Raw genomic sequence first — 24,501 nt, forward strand, 5'->3', positions numbered from 1 at the left:
ACCCTGGTCACAACAGGTGACTGAACATTTGAGCTGAGTACATATGGACACTTGTCCACTTGTCATGGAGTGACTTTAAGGTCTGTCCCAGGATCCACTCATACAGAAGGCCCCCAAATTACTCATGAACAAGTAAGGAACTGTGTGACAAGCTGACTTGTAATTATATGCCATGAAGGAAAGGGAGGCAAAAACCGCTGCCCTACCTGCACTGTATCTTCTTCTTCCCTGGGTCATTTACTCTAGGAGGTAGTACCAGGGTATCTAAGGACAAACCCAGCATATGAACTCTCATGGTCAAGAATTTTCAGAACCGGGCCTTTTACAGGATAAAGACAAGTAAGTATCTGGAGACGGATACAGGGGACTGGAAAAAGATTCACCTTTTCCTCTGAAGATGCTGCTCATTTCAGCTGCATGACTCATCACCATACTGCTTAATGTTAAGTGAGGAGAAATAACAAGTTTAAACACATGAAAATGCAGTAACATCACAAGAAACTATCAAAAGGAGGAAAAGCAAAGAGGGAGAAGATACTGAAGGTCAGTGATGATATCAAAGCATATGAAAAGGGAAGGCACAAAGCATCAAGTATGGCCAACCAAATAGTTCAGGAGAGCTAGTTCAGGGTCACGTTAAGTCCACTGCATTTTCATCAAATACCGTAAGTGCAACCAACATATAGGGCTAAGTGTCTTAGACTTTATGCCCCACCTCCTTTTTCCACTACAAATGCATACCAACACTGGTGGCAGGAGCAGCAGTTGTGACAGTAACTACTGTTTAGATGGAGCAACGCACAAAAAGTTTCCTCTTTGCCTTCATGTACTGACAGGCCAAAAGCAACCCCACAACTACATAACTTAGAAGGACTACCTGTTAAACTGGCATGCATAGTCAGAAGTCTAATTCTGGAAATTAAATAAATCATTTGATTGTTTTTGTTCTTATAGCAAAACACAGTAACTCCTTACAATTGAATGATGCCATCTGAAAATGTTCAAATACAACTGTAAGCTTGTATTTGAACAAGCTGAGATTGAAAACTGAGATTTCAGGTTTGTGGGTCTAGTAAGGGCAAATATGTTCGAAAATACATCCCCTAAAGATATATTGCTTAAAGCCTGAATGCTTCACCCAATCTTTCATTTGATTATTGAACCCTGGATAATTTGTATCAGCAAGTGATAAAATGCCAAAGAAATGGGATGGAAACCGTGAAAGAATGTTCAATAAATACTGAAGAACTCCTCCTGACACCAGGAACCAGGTCTTAAAGCATTGTGTTTTAGATTAACCCTTAGACCTTAATCTGGCCCTAGTACCCTCAGAAACTGTTCATGCAACTTTTAAGATAAACACACCACTCATTAGTGTTTATTGGAGCAATTACTTTTTGTAAAGGTATCCTCCACAAATAAATTATCTTTTACTCAAGATACTGAAGTGGTCATATGTATTATTTTCTTTATTAGAAAAATAACAAGACCTTAATTTACAAATTCAACTACTGATTTCCTTTGCTATCTACATACCTATTGCTGGGACACTTTTAACACCTAATCTGTTTTTCAAAGGAAGCTGTATTATAATTAAATTAGTACAAGCATAGTCTAACAGAATGAACTAATAAACATGACAAATACTAAAAACCAAATTTTTATTAAAAGCATACAGGAGCACACTGAACTTATTAAATTAAGATATCTGTGAGAGATTTCTTTTTCAGACTGCATTCCCAGTCTTGCTTCCCTCTAACTGATTAGAATAACTATTACCAAGGTATGATGAGACAACAGTACAAACTTTGAAGTAGAATTTTGTTGGTTGTCTCCAATTTTGGCAAGGCAAACACCATTAAACAGTGTTTTATTATGCAGTTCTACACCAATCTATGCCTCCAGAATCACTTTAACAAGCATAAAGCAAATCTAACATTGGTGTTTTATATAACATAGATGGAAAAGTTTTCTGTATTTGAATGACTGCATTTTACAGTCAGTAAGCTGAATAACTATAGAAAGTGCAATTTATAAGAATTTTCAAGATCATATAATTAAAAAAAAGAAAAGTAAAAAAACTTGGCAGGGTGGAGGTTAAAGAACCATCACTGTATAGGAGCAGATCTACATTTCCATTGTAAAGTCACCTCAAGGAGCAAAAGCAAAGAGGTCTGAGGCTATGGGAAGCTGATTGTTCATGCTACGTTTCTTGTTTTCTGGACACGCTGAAGCCAAGTGAAAGGCTCTATGAATTCCCTTCTTCACTTGCCCACAAAAACAAAACTGGAAGGGACTTTCTTGCTGAGGCTGACTGCTATGCAAGATGTTTCTTGATATATGAACAAGTATAAAACTCATTGTGACTTTTTTAGTCTTATACTTTTTTTACTTCTAGGCTGCACCTTTGATGGCATCACACTACTTGGACTATTAAGGACCGCTTTTCAGCAGACAATTATTTTGAAGAAAAAGACCTGTAACACCATGCACATGTAGCTGATTTGGTTGTAAAACTTGAGTAAGGTCATTCCAACACACCAGGTATCCCACTCAGCACACCATTTTACTTTGCAGAATACCCTCTATGAGACAAGTAACTACAGAGCACAAGAAAACAACAGTATGCCCTTACTTTACCATAAGTTAGGCTTTTATCTAGGCTTTAACCATTTTTTCCCCAGTTTTGAAGTCATTTCATGTCTAGGTGTGCACGTCTACACTTGCAAAATAACAAATAATTTCAGTACTGGCAGCCCTTCAAAACGTTCCAGCAATTCTCCCCTCTTCCAGTAATTCCAAAATGAATTAGTTCTACCACAGCTTATTAAGGAAGAATCACCGAGCATAGCCTGAAATAGTTAGGACTACATACAAGCAAACAGGTACCAAACACCACCAGTGTAGTGTTACTCTTCCTCAGGGGCTGAGGTCTCTGGGCATTCCAGAGTAACTCCACAGCAAAGACAAGCCACCAGAGCAGTTGTCAACATAACCAGGTTCAACCTTCTCATACCAGGTGCTGAAGTGAAGCACACCTCTCTGGTATTGCAGGAAAAAAATAAGATAAAAAGAGGAATTAGGAAGAAAGCAATGAAGTAGCCTTGCATTGGCAGAGACTTCATAAACAATGAGAGGAAGCAGAGCTCATGTACTCTACAACTACCTGAAAGGAGGTTGTAGCGAGGTGGGTGTTGGCCTCTTTTCCCAAGTAACAAGTGATAGGACAAGTGGAAATGGCCTCAAGTTGTGCCAGGGGAGGTTTAGACTGGATATTAGGAAAAATTTCTTCACTGAAAGGGTTGTCAAGCATTGGACCAGGCTGCCCAGGGAAGTGGTGGAGTCACCATCCCTGGAGGTATTTAAAAGACGTGTAGATGAGGTGCTTAGGGACATGGTTTAGTGGTGGACTTGGTAGTGTTAGGTTAACGGTTGGACTCGATGATCTTAAGGGTCCTTTCCAACCTAAATGATTCTATGATTCTGTGATTCTACTTGAAGATCTGGTGGTTGAGAAAATGAAGTCAATAACAAGACCTTCAGGAAACAGCATGTTCCTAGGTGTGCACTTCTACCTGAAAGGGTTCCACATTCAGTCTGAGCCTCTGGATGGGATCATTGTACCAGTAGTGTCTGTCCGAGCAACATAGAGAAAATCTTGCAATTTCCATTATCTTGCTGATTTGCTGAGCTTACACCACAAAAAAAGGCCATATTGCAAAAATCAGTCTAGCCCCCTCGAAACCTACTTTGACTCTCCACAAAGTCTATTTTCCTTGCTTTGCCTGACTAGCAGGTGGTACTCCTGCAAATGTCTACCTTGCGAATACTCATTTCACGTATGATCTGAAATAGTATCACCCAGTTTTGCAAGGGCAAATGTGCTTCACTGATATTTGAATTATCTTGCACCATCAACCCGAGGCACGTGACGTATGAGTCTCTCCAGGAATAATGCACACAGAATATATTGTTCCTTAAGGTAATTCTTTACTGAAAAGTGTATCAGTATCAAGACCTTTTCATGTTTGGCCAGATCTAACATCTTCCAATCTAACACAGGGAAAATTCAGTCTTGAAACTGAGGCATAGAACTTTCTTACTGAATGAAGCAACTAAAAGCAACTTCAGTAAATAGCATACTTTAACAACAACTTGCGTTTGTACAGTTTAACAGTGGAAGAAAACCAAAATAATGATGTTCTGCACATCACCAAGACTGGGTAGATATAGCATAGGAGGTAAAGAAAGGACAGTGGCAATTGTATGAGTGTTGAAGGGAACAAAAATGGACGAATATCACTTCACAGGAATTGATTCAGTCGGTGTATGATAAATGAGGTGCTGGGCCGCGGTAGGCAAATCTAACAGTCACACCTATTGAAAACATGAAAACAGCACTTCAAAACTTTGGGAAGTTTAAACAGATACAAATAGAGAAAGAGGTACTGAGAGCAAAGGGAGAGACGAAGTTTGGAGCAAAGTAAGACAGCTGGCCAAGGAAGACAACCCACGTTATTCCACAGACAGGGAGTAAAAAGAATAATTTTAAAAGTAGGAGAAAACGACAAGGAGCACACATCACAACGTTAAGAGGGGGGAAGGGGAAAAAGCAAGCAGCTGAGAGTATACCCGGAGGGGCAGTTATGCAGTAGCACAAGTAACAATACAGAATTTGTACTTCACAGCGACCGGACAGATCAATGGGTGACATTTTCTGAAGTGCTCGATGCTTCTACTGAATCCAAGCTAAAACTTTTAATTTGTTAGGCCAGTCCTGATTTCTCTTGAAAATCCATCCCAAAATTTTATTTAGAACTGTGATACAGACCAAGACTGAAATGTCCAAATAAGTACGACTCTTCAGAATGATACTAAAATAACACCTATCTTTAGAGTAACACTAATGCATTTCCTACTTCACTAGCTACTATAATGGCATTAGGATGGCATTCAGTATAACTTGGTCCTTTTTCTTTACTCCTGTGTATATTCATCTTGGATGATACTATTTTAATAGAAGTATAAAGGGAAGTGTAGGTTTCCATCTTCATTTGTCCATGGAAATGTTAAATTTAGTACCTAGAATAACTACCTGCAGTAAACAGATCCAAATTATTTAACAATACTGTCTAGCACCCTTTTTATTTTAAGGAGTAAACAACCCACTTAGGCAAGCATAACATTTTTCCATCTTTCATCTGTACCCTGCAAAATTGATGGATTATAAGAAGTTTTCAAAATTATTATCTTAGATTCCCTGATGCTGTAAACTGGTGCCACACCGCTGACTGCAAAGAGCTACGTCAGTTTATTCCAGCAGAGAACGTGACCCCTTGCTACCTGCGCTGTGGGCTGTAGCATGAAACGTATGCAAAATATTTTGCAATGCAGTGCTACCTCACAGCGCTCAATCAATGCTTCTAATCGCTACCTGTCTTGAAAAGCCTTCTACGTCTCTGTTTGGGCTCCTCTTTGCACAAGCAGTGCAAGCTGACAGCAAAGGAAACCAGCTGTGGCTCAGCAACAGGAGGTCTGCTGCTGGCTGACATGACATGAAGTGAATCCAGCAGCCGGGAGAATCTAGTTCTCTGGTCTGACACTCTCCACTGAGTTACGCTTTCTGCCATCATCGGAAAAGGCCACGATTTTGATTGAGGAGCACTCCATACTTCATCTTTCATTACTTTGCACAGCATAAGGCAAAAGAGAATTGGACGAAACAGTGTATGTAAAAGCCTGAATTTATTAAAATCAGTGGCAAAAATGAGGAGAGGAAATAGAATTTCACCTTGTACTTTCTTTAAATATAGCAGGTTTCTTTATCAGTTGCTGATGCTGCATGTGCTGTATAGTGCAAATTTTATATCTTTGGGGATGAAACACATTTTTGTCAAATTGACCACTTCAAATTATGATTTATATCATCTCTCCTCCAGTGTTCTGTTAACACTATTCAAAAATTAATTGGCAGATTTATTCCATTTATTCCATTCATTCCAGTTTCCTTTTTAACCTTCCTGAAGAAAATGCTGAAGGTTTCATTCTTAGTCACCTAGCTGAACTGCTTAGCATAGCAAGTGTGGCAACATGCCAAAGATACTATGATGGCTTTGTTTTTCTTGGAGTTTTGCATTATAGGCGAAATGGAGACTAAAGTGCCACCGCTACAAAGCTGATCTGTCATTATAGATGAATAAGGGATTTTTTTGGTCTTCATTTTTACACAGGTGAGATGTGCTACATAGAAAGCAAACCAATTCACCTGTGACCCACAAGCAGTGGTAGGGTCACCGCCGGGCAAAGGTTGACTTTCTCATTCATTTACATTAGCAGACATCGAAGCCATTGCTCATTGCAAACTCTTTGAAACTGCCTGCGGCTTTACAGTGTAATTTATATAAAAAGACAGCAACTGAATTTGACCTGCACTCTACACATAAACAGGTCCGAATATGATCATGTAGAGTTTTATATACTAAAGGGCATTCAGAAATACTGAAATTAGTCTCTTCATGATTAATTGCAGGATAATACTTCTTCCTCCAAATCATGTAAACACTAGTACAGAAGTCAGTGGAGTCTCTGACAGCAAAGACTCCATGTTAATACATTCGAAACCACAGTTTTGTTCTGAAAAAAATGGCACTGCAGTGGCAATCCCAGAGAATTTTAGTAGTCTCCTATAACATTTAACCCAATGGGGATTAACTTGGCAACTAAGCAGTCACCTGACCACACCAGTAATTTGATAGCTGTAGTAAATTAGATTATTTTAATAAATGTATTAATGCACAAAACATAAAATTCAACCTTTAGAAAGATAAGAATATGTCTAGCTTAAAGAAAAAGAATAGTCCCATGCAGTATCAAAAGGAGGAAAATAGAACTCCTTCATCCAGCAAGCAGCAATGAGACCCCCTCATTCAACCTGAGTCCACAGTACTGTATCATTTGGTCCTTTATCATTTGTGGAAGCACACAGCCCTTACTTGGATCTTGCTGAGATTTAAGTAGATGCACAAGAGGTAAGAATAATTCATTAGTGAAGCTGATTATCTAAGAATGAGGCCATTCGCAGTTAATTCTTCCTGCATAGTCTGCCTTACAGTTTCCTGCACTTCCCTGAAACGCCTACATTGCTCCTTAAAGAACGGGAAACTCCTAAAACCAAAGCAAACAGAAAGACGCCATGTTCCAAACCTGATTACTTTTAGAATCTGGAATTATGTTGTGTATTGCTGATGGTTCCTCAGTCTTACGACTGTAGATTACTGTGAACTAAAAATAAAACTGCTGTTAAAACACTGGATTGATCCCATCAAGATCTGCACCATTTGTTGCAAGCTTTATGGGCATCAAAATTAAGGTTTAGATCATAAAGTAGAAACTATTATTAATAAATAAAAGTATTGATCAGCTTTCTTCCTACAGCTAACCTATGTAGTGAATAAACTTTTTGATTCAACTATAAAAACAAACCTAGACCCATTACACCTTCAGACAGAAGGGATTATTCTCTGCTGTGAGGATAGTCCATTTTCATTCTGTTACCAGATGTAAATATATCTTTCAAACTGACTTGGATTAAAAGATTCCTAAGCATTCTCCCTGGGGAAAAAAATCTGAATCATCTCAATATTTTGATTATTAAATTATTTTACTTTTTTAAACCCTACAATAGTATGGTAAACATTTACATGAGTTACTCTGAAACATCACAGCACTGCTCATCTCAGTGAACTGTGACATGCCTTCTAAAGTCAAGACACCAAAAGATATAAATGTTACCTTTTCATAGGGTTCACATTCTTGAACACTTTTTTCCCCCTACTAACAGCCATCTGCATCTAATTAGAAGCGATGGTATCAGCTGGAGAACATACCTATGTCATGGGGTGAAAGGCGGAAAATGATCCATAAACAATCTCAAAACCTATGTCCAAAGTTTCCTGGAATGCAGTAAAGACATTATACTCTCCAATGGATGAATGTCAATTTTTTTTTTTAAACATCTTGTTTTCTGGATAAGGATCCAGAAGACTGTATCAGGTTTCAACAGTTGTTACTTTAAAACACATCTTTAAAAATAGAATTATATTAACCTTATTTGAAGATATGGATGAAAAATTCTGGTTCTTCTAACAGGGGAATTAGTTGAATAAAGTACGAGAGTGGATTAGAAAGCTGTTCATGGATATTTTCAATAATATGCCTACAGATATTATGTTGACAGACTCAGTGGAAAACCTTGAAAGAAATAGAGAAAATAGAGAACTCTTTCATATAGCTATAATAAAAGTAAAGACAAAGCCCTCTTCTTAGTCACACCAGCAATAATTGGTCACTACTCCATCAAAGACAATGGAATATTGATTTGCATCTCAATGGAGATATGCATTAAGTGGTACCAGAATCAGCTAACAGTGTTTAAGTGATCATTACAAATAAATACATGGCTGTTAAGGTATGATGCTATGAGCAGTTAAAATTGATATTGTTTTGGTTGGCCAGAAAAGAAAACAACAGAGCAACTTAGAAATTCTTCACATATGGCAAAATTTTATTTTCTTAGTTTCGATTTTGAATGGAATAAGATCTTTAAACACATGCTTAAAATTAAAACAACTGATAAAGCCAATGCCAAATGCCAAGATTTCACTCAAAGGATCTATTTGCATAATTATGGGCATAATTATGGGACCTCTATGAATAATTAACTGAATGTGGCTCAAAGGAAAGAAGTGTTACAGTAAACAGAGTACTGCAGCATCCCTAGGGCTGCTTACTTTTCACACATTTAGATTCAAAACATTCCAGTGGGTTCGTAACATGAAATGATCATTTGTTTCCTTAAAACAGACACCTAGCACTAAAACCATACAGTAAAATGCAGATCTTACCAGGCAAAGACAAAAACCTCAGCATTTAAATGCCTCATAATAACTTTTCCATATGCACACACACTTCCTTCCTTAAGCTGCCTTTTCCAAAGACATATCAGGAGGGGCAGCAGGACTGCACTGCACTGAGCTGACAGTTCCTGTCCCGTCCTGTGAAAACAACCAGTTCCTCTGTGCACACCCCAACGTGGATCCCTCGCTGTTGACGAATACCATGTGAAGAGCTCAATGTGATTAATCAGTGCCAGGGCCAGGTTCATAAACAGGAAGTTTCTCCTCTCTATAGATTAAAAAAATTGACACTTTGATACGAAACTAGCTTAATTCTACCTGGATGGCACGCTTACAACTTGGTTCTTTTTAATGTATCTACAGTCTGATACTATTGGACTGGGAGACACCTTGCCATATAATTCTGCATTAAAATTAAGCAGTGCTATGTGTTCTGGGATACAAACATGACTACAGAGTTCTCAGAGTCTGTAATATTTAAATGTAACTGACTAAACCTGTAAAAAAGTTATATTAAAGATAATCCAACTTTAAATGACTCTCAGATATTTTAATTTATATGCCTAGGAAGCAGAAAATATTGTTGAAATATAGATTAATGTGATTTAAATGTGTGTAATGTGAATTAAATGTCTGTATACATAGGCTTAAAGTATGCATGTGAGATGCCAGCTCAGCTGCCTTTCTTCTGCTTTTCTCCCTTTACTTGTATAATACAAGACGTAAATGCCTTTTAAACATGGCTATCACTGTGTACCTGAACGTGGCCACATACCTACCGTTACTACTGCTGTTTGATATCTAACCGAACAGCGCTGAAGCCCAGATAAGGATTCGCTGGTCAAAAACCTTCTAAGCACTACAGACACTAATTCTGAGGTGGTTTTGTACTGACCAAACAGACCGCCAGTAGCTCTGATTCACCTGATTCAGCAGGGTAGGTATTCTCCAACATCAGCAATCATTAAAAACATCCGTACTACTTAAAATAAATGAGAGTCACAAGCTAGCTAAAATTACCAAATGCATACTGACTCCCTGTGCCTTTGTGTAACTTCTCTCCTTTGGGGTTACACACAACAACAAGGACAAAGGCTGTTAGTTAAGGTTGACTCCCTATTTTTAGGAGCTCAGTTCTTGGAACACCTAACTTTCATGATCTCCTCCTCTCTGTGGTTTGCAGCAGTGTAGACCACAATCCCACTCCCCGCCATCACCACACATTCATGGTGGGACAACACCTCTAAGGCCACCGCAGTAAATGCTTACACAAAAAATGCATTATTGGAAAAGTATTCTTAGCTACCATTAATTCCGCTTAGCAAGTGGAAACCGGTGAGAGAGACTACTCCATCTGATCAGCCAGCTCTTCCTGGACCACAAGCAAGCGTCCTGGGAACAACCAGTGGCCCACAGACCACAGTTTGGGAATCACTGTCCTAAATAACTCACAACCCTCTTATTATAGCACACCATGCTCCTTGTCTTGCTCAGGCCACTATTTTAGGTTTTTTCCTGCCAGCACAGCATATCATGATGGTAGAAAGTTATGGCTCACATCTGCTAATCATGCCCACACTTATATCTGTTATTTGGTGGACAACTACCTAGCAATGAACGAGGTGATTAACTTGCTGAAGTATAAATTCAGTTTTACCCAAATGATTTCAGTCTTTTTTTTTGGTAGATTTATACCACTTTAGCTAGAGGGAGCATCTCACTCATAGTCAATTCTGCAGTTTCATTAGAAGTCAGAGGGCTGGAAAGGCAAACTCCATTCAGATGAATTGTAACAACAGCTAAGAAGCAATATATCAAATAAATTCAAGCTGCACATGGCTTCCAAATTTTTCTGTAACACTAGAATATCTTTTTTTAATACAAAACTTCATTTCACTTCAAAACTTCACACTGATGGTACATTAACATTTTGGGATCACATAATCAATGTCTTCACAGATAATTCATTATCCCTCCACCACTTCTGTGCTTTTTCCCATATTGCTTCTTAAGGATATAATTCAGTTTCAGAACGGTCTGAAGGCCCTACTCTCCCTGCATAAAGAAAAAGCAATGGAAACACTCTTTTGATGGACTATAAATCAATCCTTACCTACCTCTTTTTATCATGGAAAATGAACTAGGGATAGTTTAACAGATTTTAAGGACACACTATTATCTTCTACAGTTCATGGGACATAAATGATCAAACTAGAATTTTATCTTGTAACTTGGCTATTAAGAATGTCACTCAAACTTCCCTGTCATTCAGAAGCTACCTAATACTGATTCAGAAACAAAACAACAGAAAATTCAGTAGACAATCTGTTCCAAAGGATAAACATGCCTTGCTAAAACAATAAAAAGTATTTGTATTATGATTGTGTATAGCTCAATACTCATCTGTACAGTTCAGAAAGTTCTAGAGATACATCTTTAATATAATTTATCATGTGACCAAATATTGTATCAAGACATGACTGATGACTAGACATTTATTAGGTATATGGTATTTTAATGCACCAATTGTGTCTCTTCAATCAATAAAAAATAAAAAAATCAATAAATCACTTAATTCTGATTTCATTTTTCTTTACTTCTCAATCTTACTTTGCTACAAAGAAAATTATCTTGGCAGTCCTGAGGAGAAACAAGGCCAAACCTGTGTTCTTCTATTCTTATTTCTGTCTGAAATTGTAATTCTTATTTCTTATCAAACCACAGCAGATGTCCACAGAATTAGACCATTTTAAGACATGGCTATGTATGTACACCTGCTGTACACCTTTTGCCAGTAAGACAAAAGGCAACCAGGGTGCTAAAAAAGGGAGGTGAGGGATGTGTTAGAGGGACTGAGTGTCAAGGGTTTCCTATCTAATCTCCCATTTTCCACAGCTTTTAAGGAAATTCTGGGCGAGATTGAGTCCTTTGGTCCTTATTTTAAAGCGGGACATTCATAACACAGCACTTGAATTAGCAATGCGTATAAAATTAGCAATGAATAATTTCAGGATTTGTTCACTGATATGTGTTAGTTTTAACCAGCAGTTTGTTTCCTATCAAAAGAAGTTGAAAGGCTGTCAAAAAGCTTCCAACTGGCTACTATTCATTGCCATTAGAGGAGCTACTCCTAAACACGAGTCTTTAGTCCTGCAGTACTCAAGCATTTCTACTCAACTGGATTTTGTAATAGAAAGTATAGCGCATCAGTCTCCACAATTCATAACGTATTGCAGTGCCCACTCCCGCAAGCTGAGCAGCTATACTGGCATTTTCACAGAATAATTTGAATGTAAATAAATATGGAATATTTAATTTTATTTTTCAGTTTTACCTTTTTTTTTTTAAATCAAGAAGTTGACAAAGTATTTAAGAGTAACCTTGTTTAACGATTTATTTTCTTGAAAAAGCACCAAAGTACTTTTTCATTCTTTCCTTAAACTGTTTTCTGTTCCTGTATAAAGGAAATCATATATTTAAAAGAGAGAAATCCAACACAATTTATTTCCTTCTGATCAGATCAGAAATCTCAAAAGAAATGTAATGCAAATCCTTCAATGGAGTGACATATTAAAAAAAGCTCCAGAACTTAAAAGAATAAAAAATCTACTAGTCAAAGGCTCAGTATCAGGCACTGAAAAGAAAAAAAGCAACACTTTTAAGATTATATGAACATTTGTAAGGCATACATAGATTATGCCAGTTTTAAACAAAATAAATGAGAGAGCTAGAAAACTACTCTCCTTTTTATAACTTTGCCTACGCTTAAGGATTGACGTTGGCCTGCTCTACAGTCCCAACAGTGTTCAAAACAACTGCTTTTTTAAAAGCTAAGGAGGAGGATAAAGAAGTTGAAATTGAGGTATAACTTTTTGTGCTGGTTTTGGCTGGGGTAGAGTTAATTTCCTTCACAGTAGCTAGTATGGGGCTATATTTTGGATCTGTGCTGGAAACAGTGTTGATAACACAGGGATGCTTTTGTTACTGCTGAGCAGTGCTGACACAGAGTCAAGGCCTTTTCTGCTCCTCACCCCACCCCACCAGCGAGCAGGCTGGGGGTGCACAAGAAGTTGGGAGGGGACACAGCCAGGACAGCTGACCCCAACTGACCAAAGGGATATTCCACACCAGATGACGTCATGCTCACCTCATAAAGCTGGGGGAAGAAGAAGGAAGTGGGGGACATTTGGACTTGTCTTCCCAAGTCACCATTATGCGTGATGGAGCCCTGCTTTCCTGGAGATGGCTGAACACCTGCCTGCCCATGGGAAGTAGGGAATGAATTCCTTGTTTTGCTTTGCTTGCGCATGCGGCTTTTGCTTTACCTATTACAGTCTTTATCTCAACCCACGAGTTTTCTCACTTTTACTCTTCCAATTCTCTCCCCCATCCCACCTGGAGGGAGTGAGTGAGCAGCTGTGTGGTGCTTAGTTGCCAGCAGAAGTTAAACCACGACATTTTTTTATTGTGTTCACTGAGTAAAAGTAAGTTTCAAATCTTTTTGCACAGTGGATTGATTGCTAGGAGCAGAATTACAGCAACGAAATGTTCAACTAATGTTGTGTGTCTCTGTGGAGCATAGCTTGCAAGAGTTCTCTGAATAAAAGGATATCATACAGAAGTGAAAATGAAGGGTGTAGCTTTGTTCATTTCTCAAATCACTATGTGACATGCCTCCAGTAAATTAGGAAGTAGTCTGTGATTGATGGCTGCTGTTGGAAAACTTTCTTTAGTCTGAGAGTTTCAAAATCTACTTGATCTGAATATAACCAGGAATATTATTCCAACACAGTTTCTTTCATTTTAAACCCTTTATTACTTTACAGGCAGCATCATTTATATGTTAAGTGTACTGTCTACATACTTGCACACTCTAAAATCAGTGGTCTCCAAAGTGGGGCGCATGGACATTGGAGTGCAGGAAGAAAATATTAGAAATTCGGTAACACATGTATACAATTTATATCAATAAAAAAAAGATATATTGGGTGTGCATGCTGAAAAACTTTTTACTGATAGAAATTATTTATTGATAGGAGTGCTTGATCAAAAAAACTTGTAGACCACTGTTCTAAATGAATCACTACGAATTCATCTTTCATAGTAGCTCGCCCCCCTTCTTTTTTTCATTTGCTAGATTCCAACCAGGAAAACCTCAAGAATCAATGGTGTCAGATATGGAAATGTTGTCTTCATCAATTTATGCCCTCATCCTTCTTATCAAGAAATACTGAACTTCCTCAGAGGATCTGCAGTAGGCTATTTCAAATGGAGAATTATGAAATGCCCGTCAGAAGCATGAAAGGATACATGGAATTTTTACAGTAACAGTTCCGTGCCTAGTTCTTTGCCAAAATATCCCCTTTTTCCCGTTTTGTGCAACATATTAATAATTGACATGGTTTTCACAATCCTATGTAGTAGTCCTTGACACAGGAATTTTGCCTTAGAAATCCAGAATCTAGAAGGCAATGAAGAGCTGCAGAGAACAGAATTATCTGTCCCTATGCATGTGCTTCTGTTAGTCCTTGGAGTTCTGGGGTTTTTTTTTGCTATAATGCCACAAAACGTCAGTCAAGAACTCCTGTGGGATGCCGGAGCAGAACATCAGCAATGAGTCCATGACTCCCTATTCCTATCAGTCAGTCACCCGGGAAACTGCAAAGATGCTCAAGTTTTTGTTTAGTGATTTTGATCACACCTTTATAGTCAATTAATGAAAATTACTTTTTTGGGAATAAATAAATAAATAGAAGAAAGGGAATCAGCTTCTAATACCTAAAAGTTGCTTTTCATTTCTTTTGTGTCATAAGGATGAGGAAGAACTACCCCAAATCTCTTCTCCCACTGCAGACAACCTACATTGTCATAAAATGGCAAATATAAGGCCTTCCAGCCACTTTGTGCCTTCCCTTGAGTTTGTATCAAATGAACTATATTTCTTTCGTTACATTCAAAGCTACTGCAAAGCACAGTGTATTACCCATGGCAACTGTAGTAACATCATTATTTACAAAGGTCACTAAACTTTTCAGAGTTTCCTTAGAAGACTAGCTTGAAAAAGGCTCCCTATGGAATATTCTGGAATACTGTCTAAATATATACTAATGACAGGACGTGAGCTTCCTGCTCCTGTGCTCCTAATAAAATAAAAATGAAAACAACCTCATAAATGTCTTTTCATTATTTTTTAAACTATCCATCAGTGGATTTCTATGCTTTTCTTAGCTCCATGGTGCTACAGTAAGTGCACCAGTAAGTACAGATCCTGGCACATGATATTGAGAACACACAAAACACCTTATTGGTTCAGGCAAGTGAGTCCCCCAAGCTCAGCAGTGGCAAGAGTAGATGCTATTCAGTGAGAGAAACCAAGCCCGGCCACTTTCTGCATCCCTTCCCCTTGCGGTGAATCTCTCAGGCTCACAACCCTGGCACAAGATGGCACTGGGACCAGGAGCAGCATGGGGAAGTGCAGAGGTTAGTGTCCAAAGCAAGGACCTCAGTGTCTAAAGCAAGGACAGCAGTGCAGCCGCACAACAAAAAACGTGCCTCTTTCAGCAACTATTTATGGACCAGTTGTCCATGAGGTTGTTTTATCACTTTAAGTCCGCTAATATAATTTGCCCACAGTATAGTGCTTTGGCTGCTAGTTCCCTAAATTTTTTACCTGTTGCATAAAGAAATACTTTATTTTATCTGTTTTAAACCTGCTAGTACCATTAAGTGACCATTAGTTCCATTACTGAATCTGGTGTATTTTATCCTGCATTTACTTTATTTACTGTCATGATTTTGGAAACCTCAGTCATGCTCCCGAGAAGCATTCTGTTCCCCAAACCAAAGAGCCATTTAATCTCTCATAACAAGGAAGCTGCTTTCTCCCCGTTGTTTTAGTTGCCTTTCTCCATACACTCACCAACTTCACTCTTGAAATGCTGTCCTTGAGATGCCCACCAGAAATGCATTCTAATATTCAAGATGCAGGTCCACTATGGTTATATACAGTAATGAAACAATGCCTTCTGCCTTGTCTGTAACACTGGTTATGTCCAATGTTTTGTTGACTTAAGTTTTGTCTGCCGCTGTGCAATGAGAGATGATATTAGAGAACTGTCAGTGATAACGCCAGTATCCTTCCTGAGTTTTACAAATGAATTCCAAGTTCAGGATCGCCCAGGCACGGTTAAAGGAGATGTTTTCTGTCAGATGAATTAACTCATATTTATCTACCCTGACACTTGTCTACCATCTTTTTGCCCACAAATTACATTTTGTAAGATGCTTCTGTAGTTCCCTGACATCTAGTATGAAGTACCATCCACAAACTGAGAAATTTCACTGTTTACTCTAATTCTGCAGGTCACGGGTGAATCTATTGAATAGAACTTGACACAGCACCAATCCTTATGGTACTTCACTTCCACTCCTTCACATCCATCCTAACAAGCTACCACATCCCTGAAAATCCCCTCTCTCACAGGAGCATTGTCAGTGCAAAAGGACACCGTGAAGTCAGCTGGAGGTTTGGTTTCAACTTAGATATCAGCTCCCTCTTTCTTGCTGGATGCTCTCCTTCCCACAGATTTACATTCTCCTTAGCAGCACAGGGGCTGTCACAGCGGAAATGGGACAGTTGTACAACATCCCTGCTGGCCCCATCTAAAGACCTCTCCATTTCAACTCATTCAGCCATGTCAAGCCACCAAACACATCTCTCACCATCAAAGGCTCTTTTCACTAACTACACACTTGCAGACGTGATCCCAGGGCATGTTATGTATGAGACCTACCAATGTTCTCTGCAATAAACTCAGCTTCATCCAGTTGCCAGACTTCTACCTGTATCCCATGGTTAACATTGTACCAGAAATTATAAACCTAGGGATTTCTCACCTATCGGGAGAAAGTGCCAGCATTTGGTAGTTTGACACTTGAACACAGTGACTGGCAGGAATTTTACCAAAGAAATACAGGTTTCGTGTTTCAGTTTCAAACTTGAGATTAAAAAAAACAATAAAAAGGCTTAAAAGCTCGGGTGCAAAGGTTAGTGAGGGAAAGTTATGATAAACAGCTAAAACAGTTTCTTCTTCAAAATGATCAGGTTGCTTCACATTGCTGAACCTTTTAGTCCTAAGGAATCATACTGATTTACTGCTACATCAGTGCAGCTTGACCAAGTCCAGAGGTCTTCTGACACTAAGCAGCTTTCAGGACAGGATTCACTATTGGTTCCTCCCACCTTACAATGCTGTACATTAACAATATCCACTTACAGTTGGCTACCATGTCTTGCTGGCAATTTGCGTATCAAAAGACTTTTAACAGATAAACAAGCAACCTCTACCCTGCAAATGCCCCGTACCCCAGTCTCAGAAAGACTTACTTGCTTCCTGGAAATCTGCTAATTTAGTACAACCGTTTTTGAATTCAGAGATAATTAAGTCTCTCCTCAAGTACTCAATCTCTGAATTGGACATTTAATTGAAAAATGTACTTTTCTAATCTACTCTTCTCAATATAAACATATTCTAGACCTTCTTCTCTATAACTTGTCTCTAAAGACTGCAATCACCAAATTCTTATTCTCTTAATAGCACTTATTTGACTGGTAAATCTAATTTACCTAAAAATACTCTTTTCCTCAGTAATCTCTCTTCTCATACAACTGTTCTGTGGAAATATAATGGAGACATTTAAAAACCATGTCATACTGTTTTTAATAGGCACAAGTTCTGCTAGTGAAATCGGAGGGGTACAAATATTTGTATGTACAAGTTATAGTATTGTACCTTCTACCATTTCCATACCACTAGGAGGTTTACAATGTCCGGCATGGCTCACAACCCAAACGGGATACTGCTGATTTAGTCCACAATATAAGGCCTGTATAAAGGTCCTGTAATAACCTGCCAGTCCAGGGTTACCTGCCAAAAAACAAAACATACAAGCACAGTCAATATTAACCTTCCAACAGCAAGCAATGTGCTTCAAAGCAAAATAAACAGCATTATACAGCAATTTGTTAATTTATTTTCTCTAGTACATTTCCGATTTTTATTTTCCCAATTTCAGGGGCTACGCTATTGAACTGGTTTAATTCCATTGATCAATGGCGCCCATGAGAAGCATTTTACAGAATTACTTTGAAACTGCAGAAACTAAAATTAAAGCCCAACAGAGAAGAAAAATCTCCTTTTCCATCAGAGGTTAACCAGCTCACTTAGCTATCCCATCAAATTACAGATACATGAAAATTGGGCAAAGAAATCCCCAGATCTTATAAAAATATCACAAAGACTACAGTGTATATCACTTGATCCAGATGTCTGCCCTCCAGAATATCTCAGTGTTACCGCTTCAAAATAGGTATGTGGTATCCTGACAATACAAAGGTCTGTACTGACCCTAAAAGAGAGGATGATTTTATTTTAAACTCATTGAACTAAATTAATTTTTTCTGCTTGCAACTTCATATTCTCTCTGTCCTCTTCCACACCTCTTGAGAAGCTCTTTCCTTTTCACCCCTCATGCTCCAGAACCACGGGAGAATCTGTCCTCCCTCCTGCATCCCATCAGCTTTAGAGAGAACTTCTCAGAAGAGGCTGGTGGCTGAACAAATCTGGCTTGCCCTGAGAGAGCAGACCACCTTGCTCTAAATCCATTGTTTAACAGTGACAATGTCGACAGTCAGGTACCATTGCTGAAGTGGAAACTGAAATACTGTCCCAAAGATAAAAATATATATCTGGTAGGGATTCCAGCATTTCAAAAAAAAACTCTGATCTCTATTCCTTCTTTTTTTCTCTCTCGTTTGGATATCAGTAGTGACAGTGTCAAGGGATTTAAATTGGAGAGTAAATCCAGATGAAGATGAAGCAGATTTTGTTTCCTGATTCCCATAGGATGCGTAAAAATTCCACACAGACATAAAAACATAATTTCTCTCTATTTATATATTTTCCAGGGTAGTTCCACTGATTTCTTATTATCATTTAGACACCCAGAAAGCCCACCATCTTGGTCAGGATTGCTCAGTTACATGTCTTTCACTCACATACTAGGCAATTCTTAGTTTGGATATCATCAACATCAAAAGGCAGCAAGAGCAGTATTGTATAAAAAGGCATTCACTTTTTAAGACAAAGACATCCCAAAATAACACAAATGTATTACTGAAAGGGTATGAGAGAAAAAAAAAAACCCCTCACTAAAATTGTGTAACTCCTTTATATCAGCCTGATTGTAGTAACAGAGGCTGAGGCATGTGAGCATCGATAGTGACAGAGAAGAATCAGAGCTGTAATCAAATTAGTACTTGTAGAAATAGCATGTGGAGATAACAACCAGGTTTATTCCACTTCTTCCCTTTCTATAGTGGGCATTTTCATTTTGCCTTCTTTTACTTCAACTCTTTTGCTCTTCAGGTAACACACAGTAAGTTCATCGCTCTCCCAAGAGGCATTCCCTCAGCCCAGGCCTTCCAGAACACAGTCTACTCCCTGCAGAGCAGCAGTGCACCAGGCGCCCCAAGCCGCCTCCAGCACAGACACCTGCGTAGGAGCTGATGCCATTGCTCACGCCAGCGATGATACATGGCAGAGTAGGGAAGCCTTCCACTCTAGGTAATATATCACACATGCTTCATCCCTCACTTACTCCTAAAAAGTGCCTCTGATGGTTTTTAAATCTTAATAAAATTACTGATCTTAAAACAACATTATTTTTACTGGAGTACACTGATTTGGAAGAAAAAACCCCAACCCCAAAATACCAAAACGCAAGCCCCACAGTATCAGTTATTATATGTTCTAAGCATCTCTTTGTTAGCTTAACATTAAAGGGGAATTTAAAAAAAAAAAAAAGTTGTTGTATATATAAACTCCAAAATGCACGATCAAATTTTCTCGAACTGATTTCCAGAAAAACAATTTAAAATTCACAGGGGTCACACATCCATACAACTGCACCACATTTTCATACGTCAAAAATATATAATATAAAGGGCCCCAGAGACAATAAAATCAAATCTAGACATCATCTGTCAAGCTCCTTGGATTGATGTTACATAGAGGAAACCTGTCGTTCAGCGAGGTTGAAAATGAAAGTAGCAGCAATCCAAAATAAAGTGTGACTTTTGTAGTACAAATGATCATGATGTTTTGGCACTACACTTAGTCCTGGAATATAATGCAGTTAGGTATTTTGAGATCAAGGAATCACAAAATTAATCTCAAAACCAGCCTTTTTTCTTTACATTTTTCTCTCCTTCAATAATGCAAAACAAGGAAAGGGGGAGAAGTGGCAACAGCTACGTCAGACATTTCAGCGCTCTTTCCCATCATCAGCCAGGTGAACCTAACGTGTAAATATTCTCAGGATTCAGTCATTAGCTGAAGAGCACTGAAGTAAGAACTGCTTATTAACAGTGAGGCTTTGCATCAAATACTATACAGAGCTCAAGGCACTCTAATACTTTTTTGAGGGAAAGGGGATTTTTATCCTGTGATAAGTGTGATGTGTATTTTAGGCAGGTAAAAGCGAAGATTCATAAATGCAAAAGAAACCCCCCTTTCCCCACTCTTCATAAGCATCTGCTCATGGTAAGAGACATTCTGAGGGTCAGCTGCGAGAACTGCTATTGATACTTTAAAATGCCTTGAAGGGGTATGAATGAGAACCGCTGGCACAAATGGAAAGGAAAATCAACAACAAAGATTTTAACAGCAAAGATTTCTATAGAGAAATCGCCACGTGTAAAGCAGCTATGAATTTATTCTTTATTGAACTTTCAAATTCAATGGAGTTATTCCAGATTTGCATTGACTTAAGTAAATGCAGATTAATTGTCCCTGCTCTTGAAAGCTTGCATCTGCAATACTTATAAGTGGAGAATGTTTATCTCCTAATATAGCTCAAACTCACATCTCCGCGACTTCAGTCATTTTATATGTTTTTACTTTAGCTGCTAGCTGTCAATATACTTTAAGGGGAGCAAACAAAAAATCTGAACATATAAAGATTTTTTTTTCATACAACAGAGTTACAGTAACAGCTAATGGAAATAGGTGGGGCTTAATATGCACAGCAGTCTGTGATCAACAATATTTTGGGCTCATCTACTGTGGCTGAAATATTGTTCAATTAAACTATTTTATTTTATAGAAAAAGAACAACCAGGTTCATCACAACGGCACCCAGGCAATGCAGTGCTCATTTATGCATTTTAAGGACTTCCCAGTACATCAAACCAAAACTGCCTATGTTCTTTCACTCAGCAACTAAGTGTCAAAAAATGGAAACCATAAGTAAATGCAGTGTAAACCTCCATGATTTGAAGGTTACTCCAGTTATTTGAATACCACATCAATCCTCAGACACCTCAGGGCACCTGAATCATTCATGCATGCCAGCAAATCTCAAGCTGCAGTCATCTGAACCAAGGAGCCCATTTTAAGCAGTTACTCTCAACTGTGCTTAATTTTCAAGTGTTTATGTTACAGCTTTTAAACAATAGCTGTAAATGGTGACCATAATAGAAAAGGACACAAAACTACAATACACTGCATATTACCTTAATTTGCAAAAGATTTCTAAGCATTTCATGGGAAGAGTATGTCAAAGGGACAATTTGCAGAGTGAATTACAACACAGTGGGGCCACTTTATTTGGTGTACTCCTGAGTTTCAATAACCAAAGGACTCCTGCACCTTTTCTGTTCTTCCCTGTAATACACGGCATTTCATCCGGCTATTCTACATTAAGCCCAAAGTCTTTCTATTTTTAATTTGAAGAGGGGAATCCACTTCTTCCTTTTCCGATCTGTTCCACCCACAGCTAAAGCAAAACGGTACAGAACGACTGAATGTGCAGAGGTGTAACTTTGAGCTATATTAGGAGGTAAATATTTTCCACTTATATATACTGCAGATACAGGCTTTCCACATAGTTACAAACATGAAAATTACTTATAAACATATATTTGCCTGCCTTTCACTTTCAAACACTTTCTTGTTAATGCTTTTTCCATCAAACCAAGATTTTAAATACCAACCACTTCCTTCTTATGAAGACAGCTAGCAGTGGAGAGAGAACTATTTGTACAAACTAAATATCTGCCCCAGGATATCACTGATAAAGAATAACTTTTATCCTGATTTCACATGATTTCCTATACAAAGTGTCATAAAGTCAAACTTGGCCTGTCTTAAAATGAAATACATCCTAATATTTGAGATGCTGCACTTCAGTTATTCAGACTCAGGAAATTTAAACTTATATACAGTATGCCATCAGTGCAATTCAATCAGCTTAATTCTGAATGCAAAACAACAAACATAAAACGCTCGTTTAAAAAGTCACAGACCATAGCTAGTCCCCACAAGCAACGACAGCTTTTGTGGCTTACAAATTGTCAAGCATTTTAAATTCCTCTGTAACAGAAAATATTAATGCAAAATGTAAACTATAATTAAGAGAGCACTAGCATTAGATAGCCCTGTGCAAAAGTAATTCGCAGACTTACTGAGGAATGTACAATGTAAACCACAACAGCAAAATGTTTCAGGTTAGACACAAAGATATACACCAAAACATATAGGAAAAGCCTTCTGTCCAGAAAGGGGTAGGTCGAAAATATATACAGCTTACTCAAATGAAATTAAGACTAAAACACAAAAATGAAAATAATTCCTAGCAGTTCTGGAAGGGATACCTAAATTGAAAAGGATTTCTTTAAGCAGTCTATAGTAAGTGCCAGGAGTGGTGGGGAGTGAAGGAGAAGAAACTTATGTGCAGCTAAATCATTCCAAACAGCGATAAGGTTTCTTGCACCTTGTTTTGAAACAAGCTTTTGGGTTCTGTGCACCACCCTGTGCAATGTTCCCCAGTGTTTTCAGTCGTGTCTCCAGAATTCTGACCATCTGCGGGAGCAGTAGCTGGCATTCAGCTATGGTGCTTCATGCACTTCTCTAGCAGTTGCTTTCTGTCTGCTCTGGGACCTCAGCCGGACCATAAAGAATAAAGGCAGCTACATGAATAGATGAAGTGAAATACACAGCCAACACTGGGTTTACAGAGAACTTTGAGGAACTGGAAAATATGCCAGCAACTACCATGAGTTTAATTTTAGAAATAATCCACAGTTTCAGAATTAAGTATGTATGCCGCAGTATTTACATGATAATCTCCTGCAACAAAACCAAATGCAGACTTTTTTTTTTTAAACGAGCAGCCATAAATCAAATTTGAAATCCAGGGGCACACAGCAGGACCACACAAAAATCATTTTTGTGGCAATGATTCTCACTGCCTCTTCGCAGAGCTGCCAAAGCTCCCAGCTCCAGCTCGAAGAGCCTAAATGACAAGTTCCTCGCTCAAGGAAACTTAATCTGCCTTTGGCGTCTGACCAGCCACCATGGAAGAAGATGCAACTCCCCTATGTTAATGAATGGAAAGCAGCCCACGCAGATGTCAGAAGGATTTAAATGGAGCATGTAAAAAACACAATGATGTTCTCACACTTGGGAGAAAACTGCAGAAACTGACACCGCAGCTGATGATCAGACCTTAAAAGGAAACAGAGAGGTTCCTCTGACATGCAGGGTTAAGGGATTTCAAATAAAACATGTCAAATAACATTTGAATGATCATCACAAAGTCACGTCAATTAAGCTTTCACCTGTTTACACATTGAGGGGACTGGCATTCTTTGCGCTGTATTCCGTTTATAGTCTGTACACTAGGGGAGCAGCATCAGCCAAAGAGCAAACAATTACAAGGACGTTACGCAGAAACACATGTGAAAACTCTGTTTGATCCTCTCTAACTCTGGAATCATGAATTTGGCTGGAAAGCACCTTAATATATTTGCTTGGGTTGTGAAAATAGGGAATCTCAGAAGGATTCAGCCAGGTGCCTGTAACACAGCTTATTAGAGAGGTTTTTCAAGAACATTTCACATTTTTTCCATATATATACACACACACACACACACACACACAGAGTTTTTAGCTTGACACAGCTATAAAACTTCCATATAGGATTTTATAATACACATTCTTTATACGCATTTTGCAGAGCAAATAAGCTTGCCTGCTGTTCTCTAACACTGTTCTACCTTCAGGACAAATGTGGGTTCATTTACCTCTAAAGAAATCCCATGGACAGCCTGATAAACCTGCATTAACCTAACACAGATGGTTTTGCCCAAGTGACAATTGTGTCTGAAGCCTGTGAATAAAAATTCCCAGCTAGAAATTGTGACAGGACAGCACATGCCTCTCTCCTCATATGAATGATTAACAGCATCTCTCCAGGCACATAAGATACAAAGTCTGAAATCCTGATTTTGCCCACTGCAAACCTACTGGACTTTGTGATTAAGTGATATTGCAAGGGTTACAAAGTCCACAGATGTATTTCAATTATTACTTCCAATGTCTCAGCCAGGTAAGGTAGGTACATAAATACAAAAAAGCCTTGATTTATTTATCTTTTTTTTTAATATGGCTGTAAACTAATGGCTCTTGGAAGGGAGTTAAGATTGAGATATAAAACTGAAAAAATGGAGTTCATAATGGAATAT

General features: G+C 38.3%; 1 protein-coding gene across 2 annotated transcripts in view; it reads right to left on the reverse strand.

Annotated features, from left to right (window-relative positions):
- The window catches only part of LOC103913184 (chromosome unknown open reading frame, human C2orf43), a 114,734-nt gene that overhangs the window by 77,262 nt on the left and 12,971 nt on the right, over positions 1-24,501 (reverse strand). The window contains exon 2 of one of the 2 annotated variants that reach the window (XM_009319648.1): positions 17,708-17,842. The exons of the other annotated variant lie outside the window; for it this stretch is intronic. Coding sequence (XP_009317923.1) covers positions 17,708-17,842 — 135 coding nt within the window. The remainder of the gene's footprint in view (positions 1-17,707; positions 17,843-24,501) is intronic. 2 annotated transcript variants of the gene reach the window in all.

The sequence above is a fragment of the Pygoscelis adeliae genome, unplaced genomic scaffold (assembly GCF_000699105.1).
Source record: "Pygoscelis adeliae isolate BGI_AS28 unplaced genomic scaffold, ASM69910v1 Scaffold121, whole genome shotgun sequence".
NCBI classification, from domain to species: domain Eukaryota; kingdom Metazoa; phylum Chordata; class Aves; order Sphenisciformes; family Spheniscidae; genus Pygoscelis; species Pygoscelis adeliae.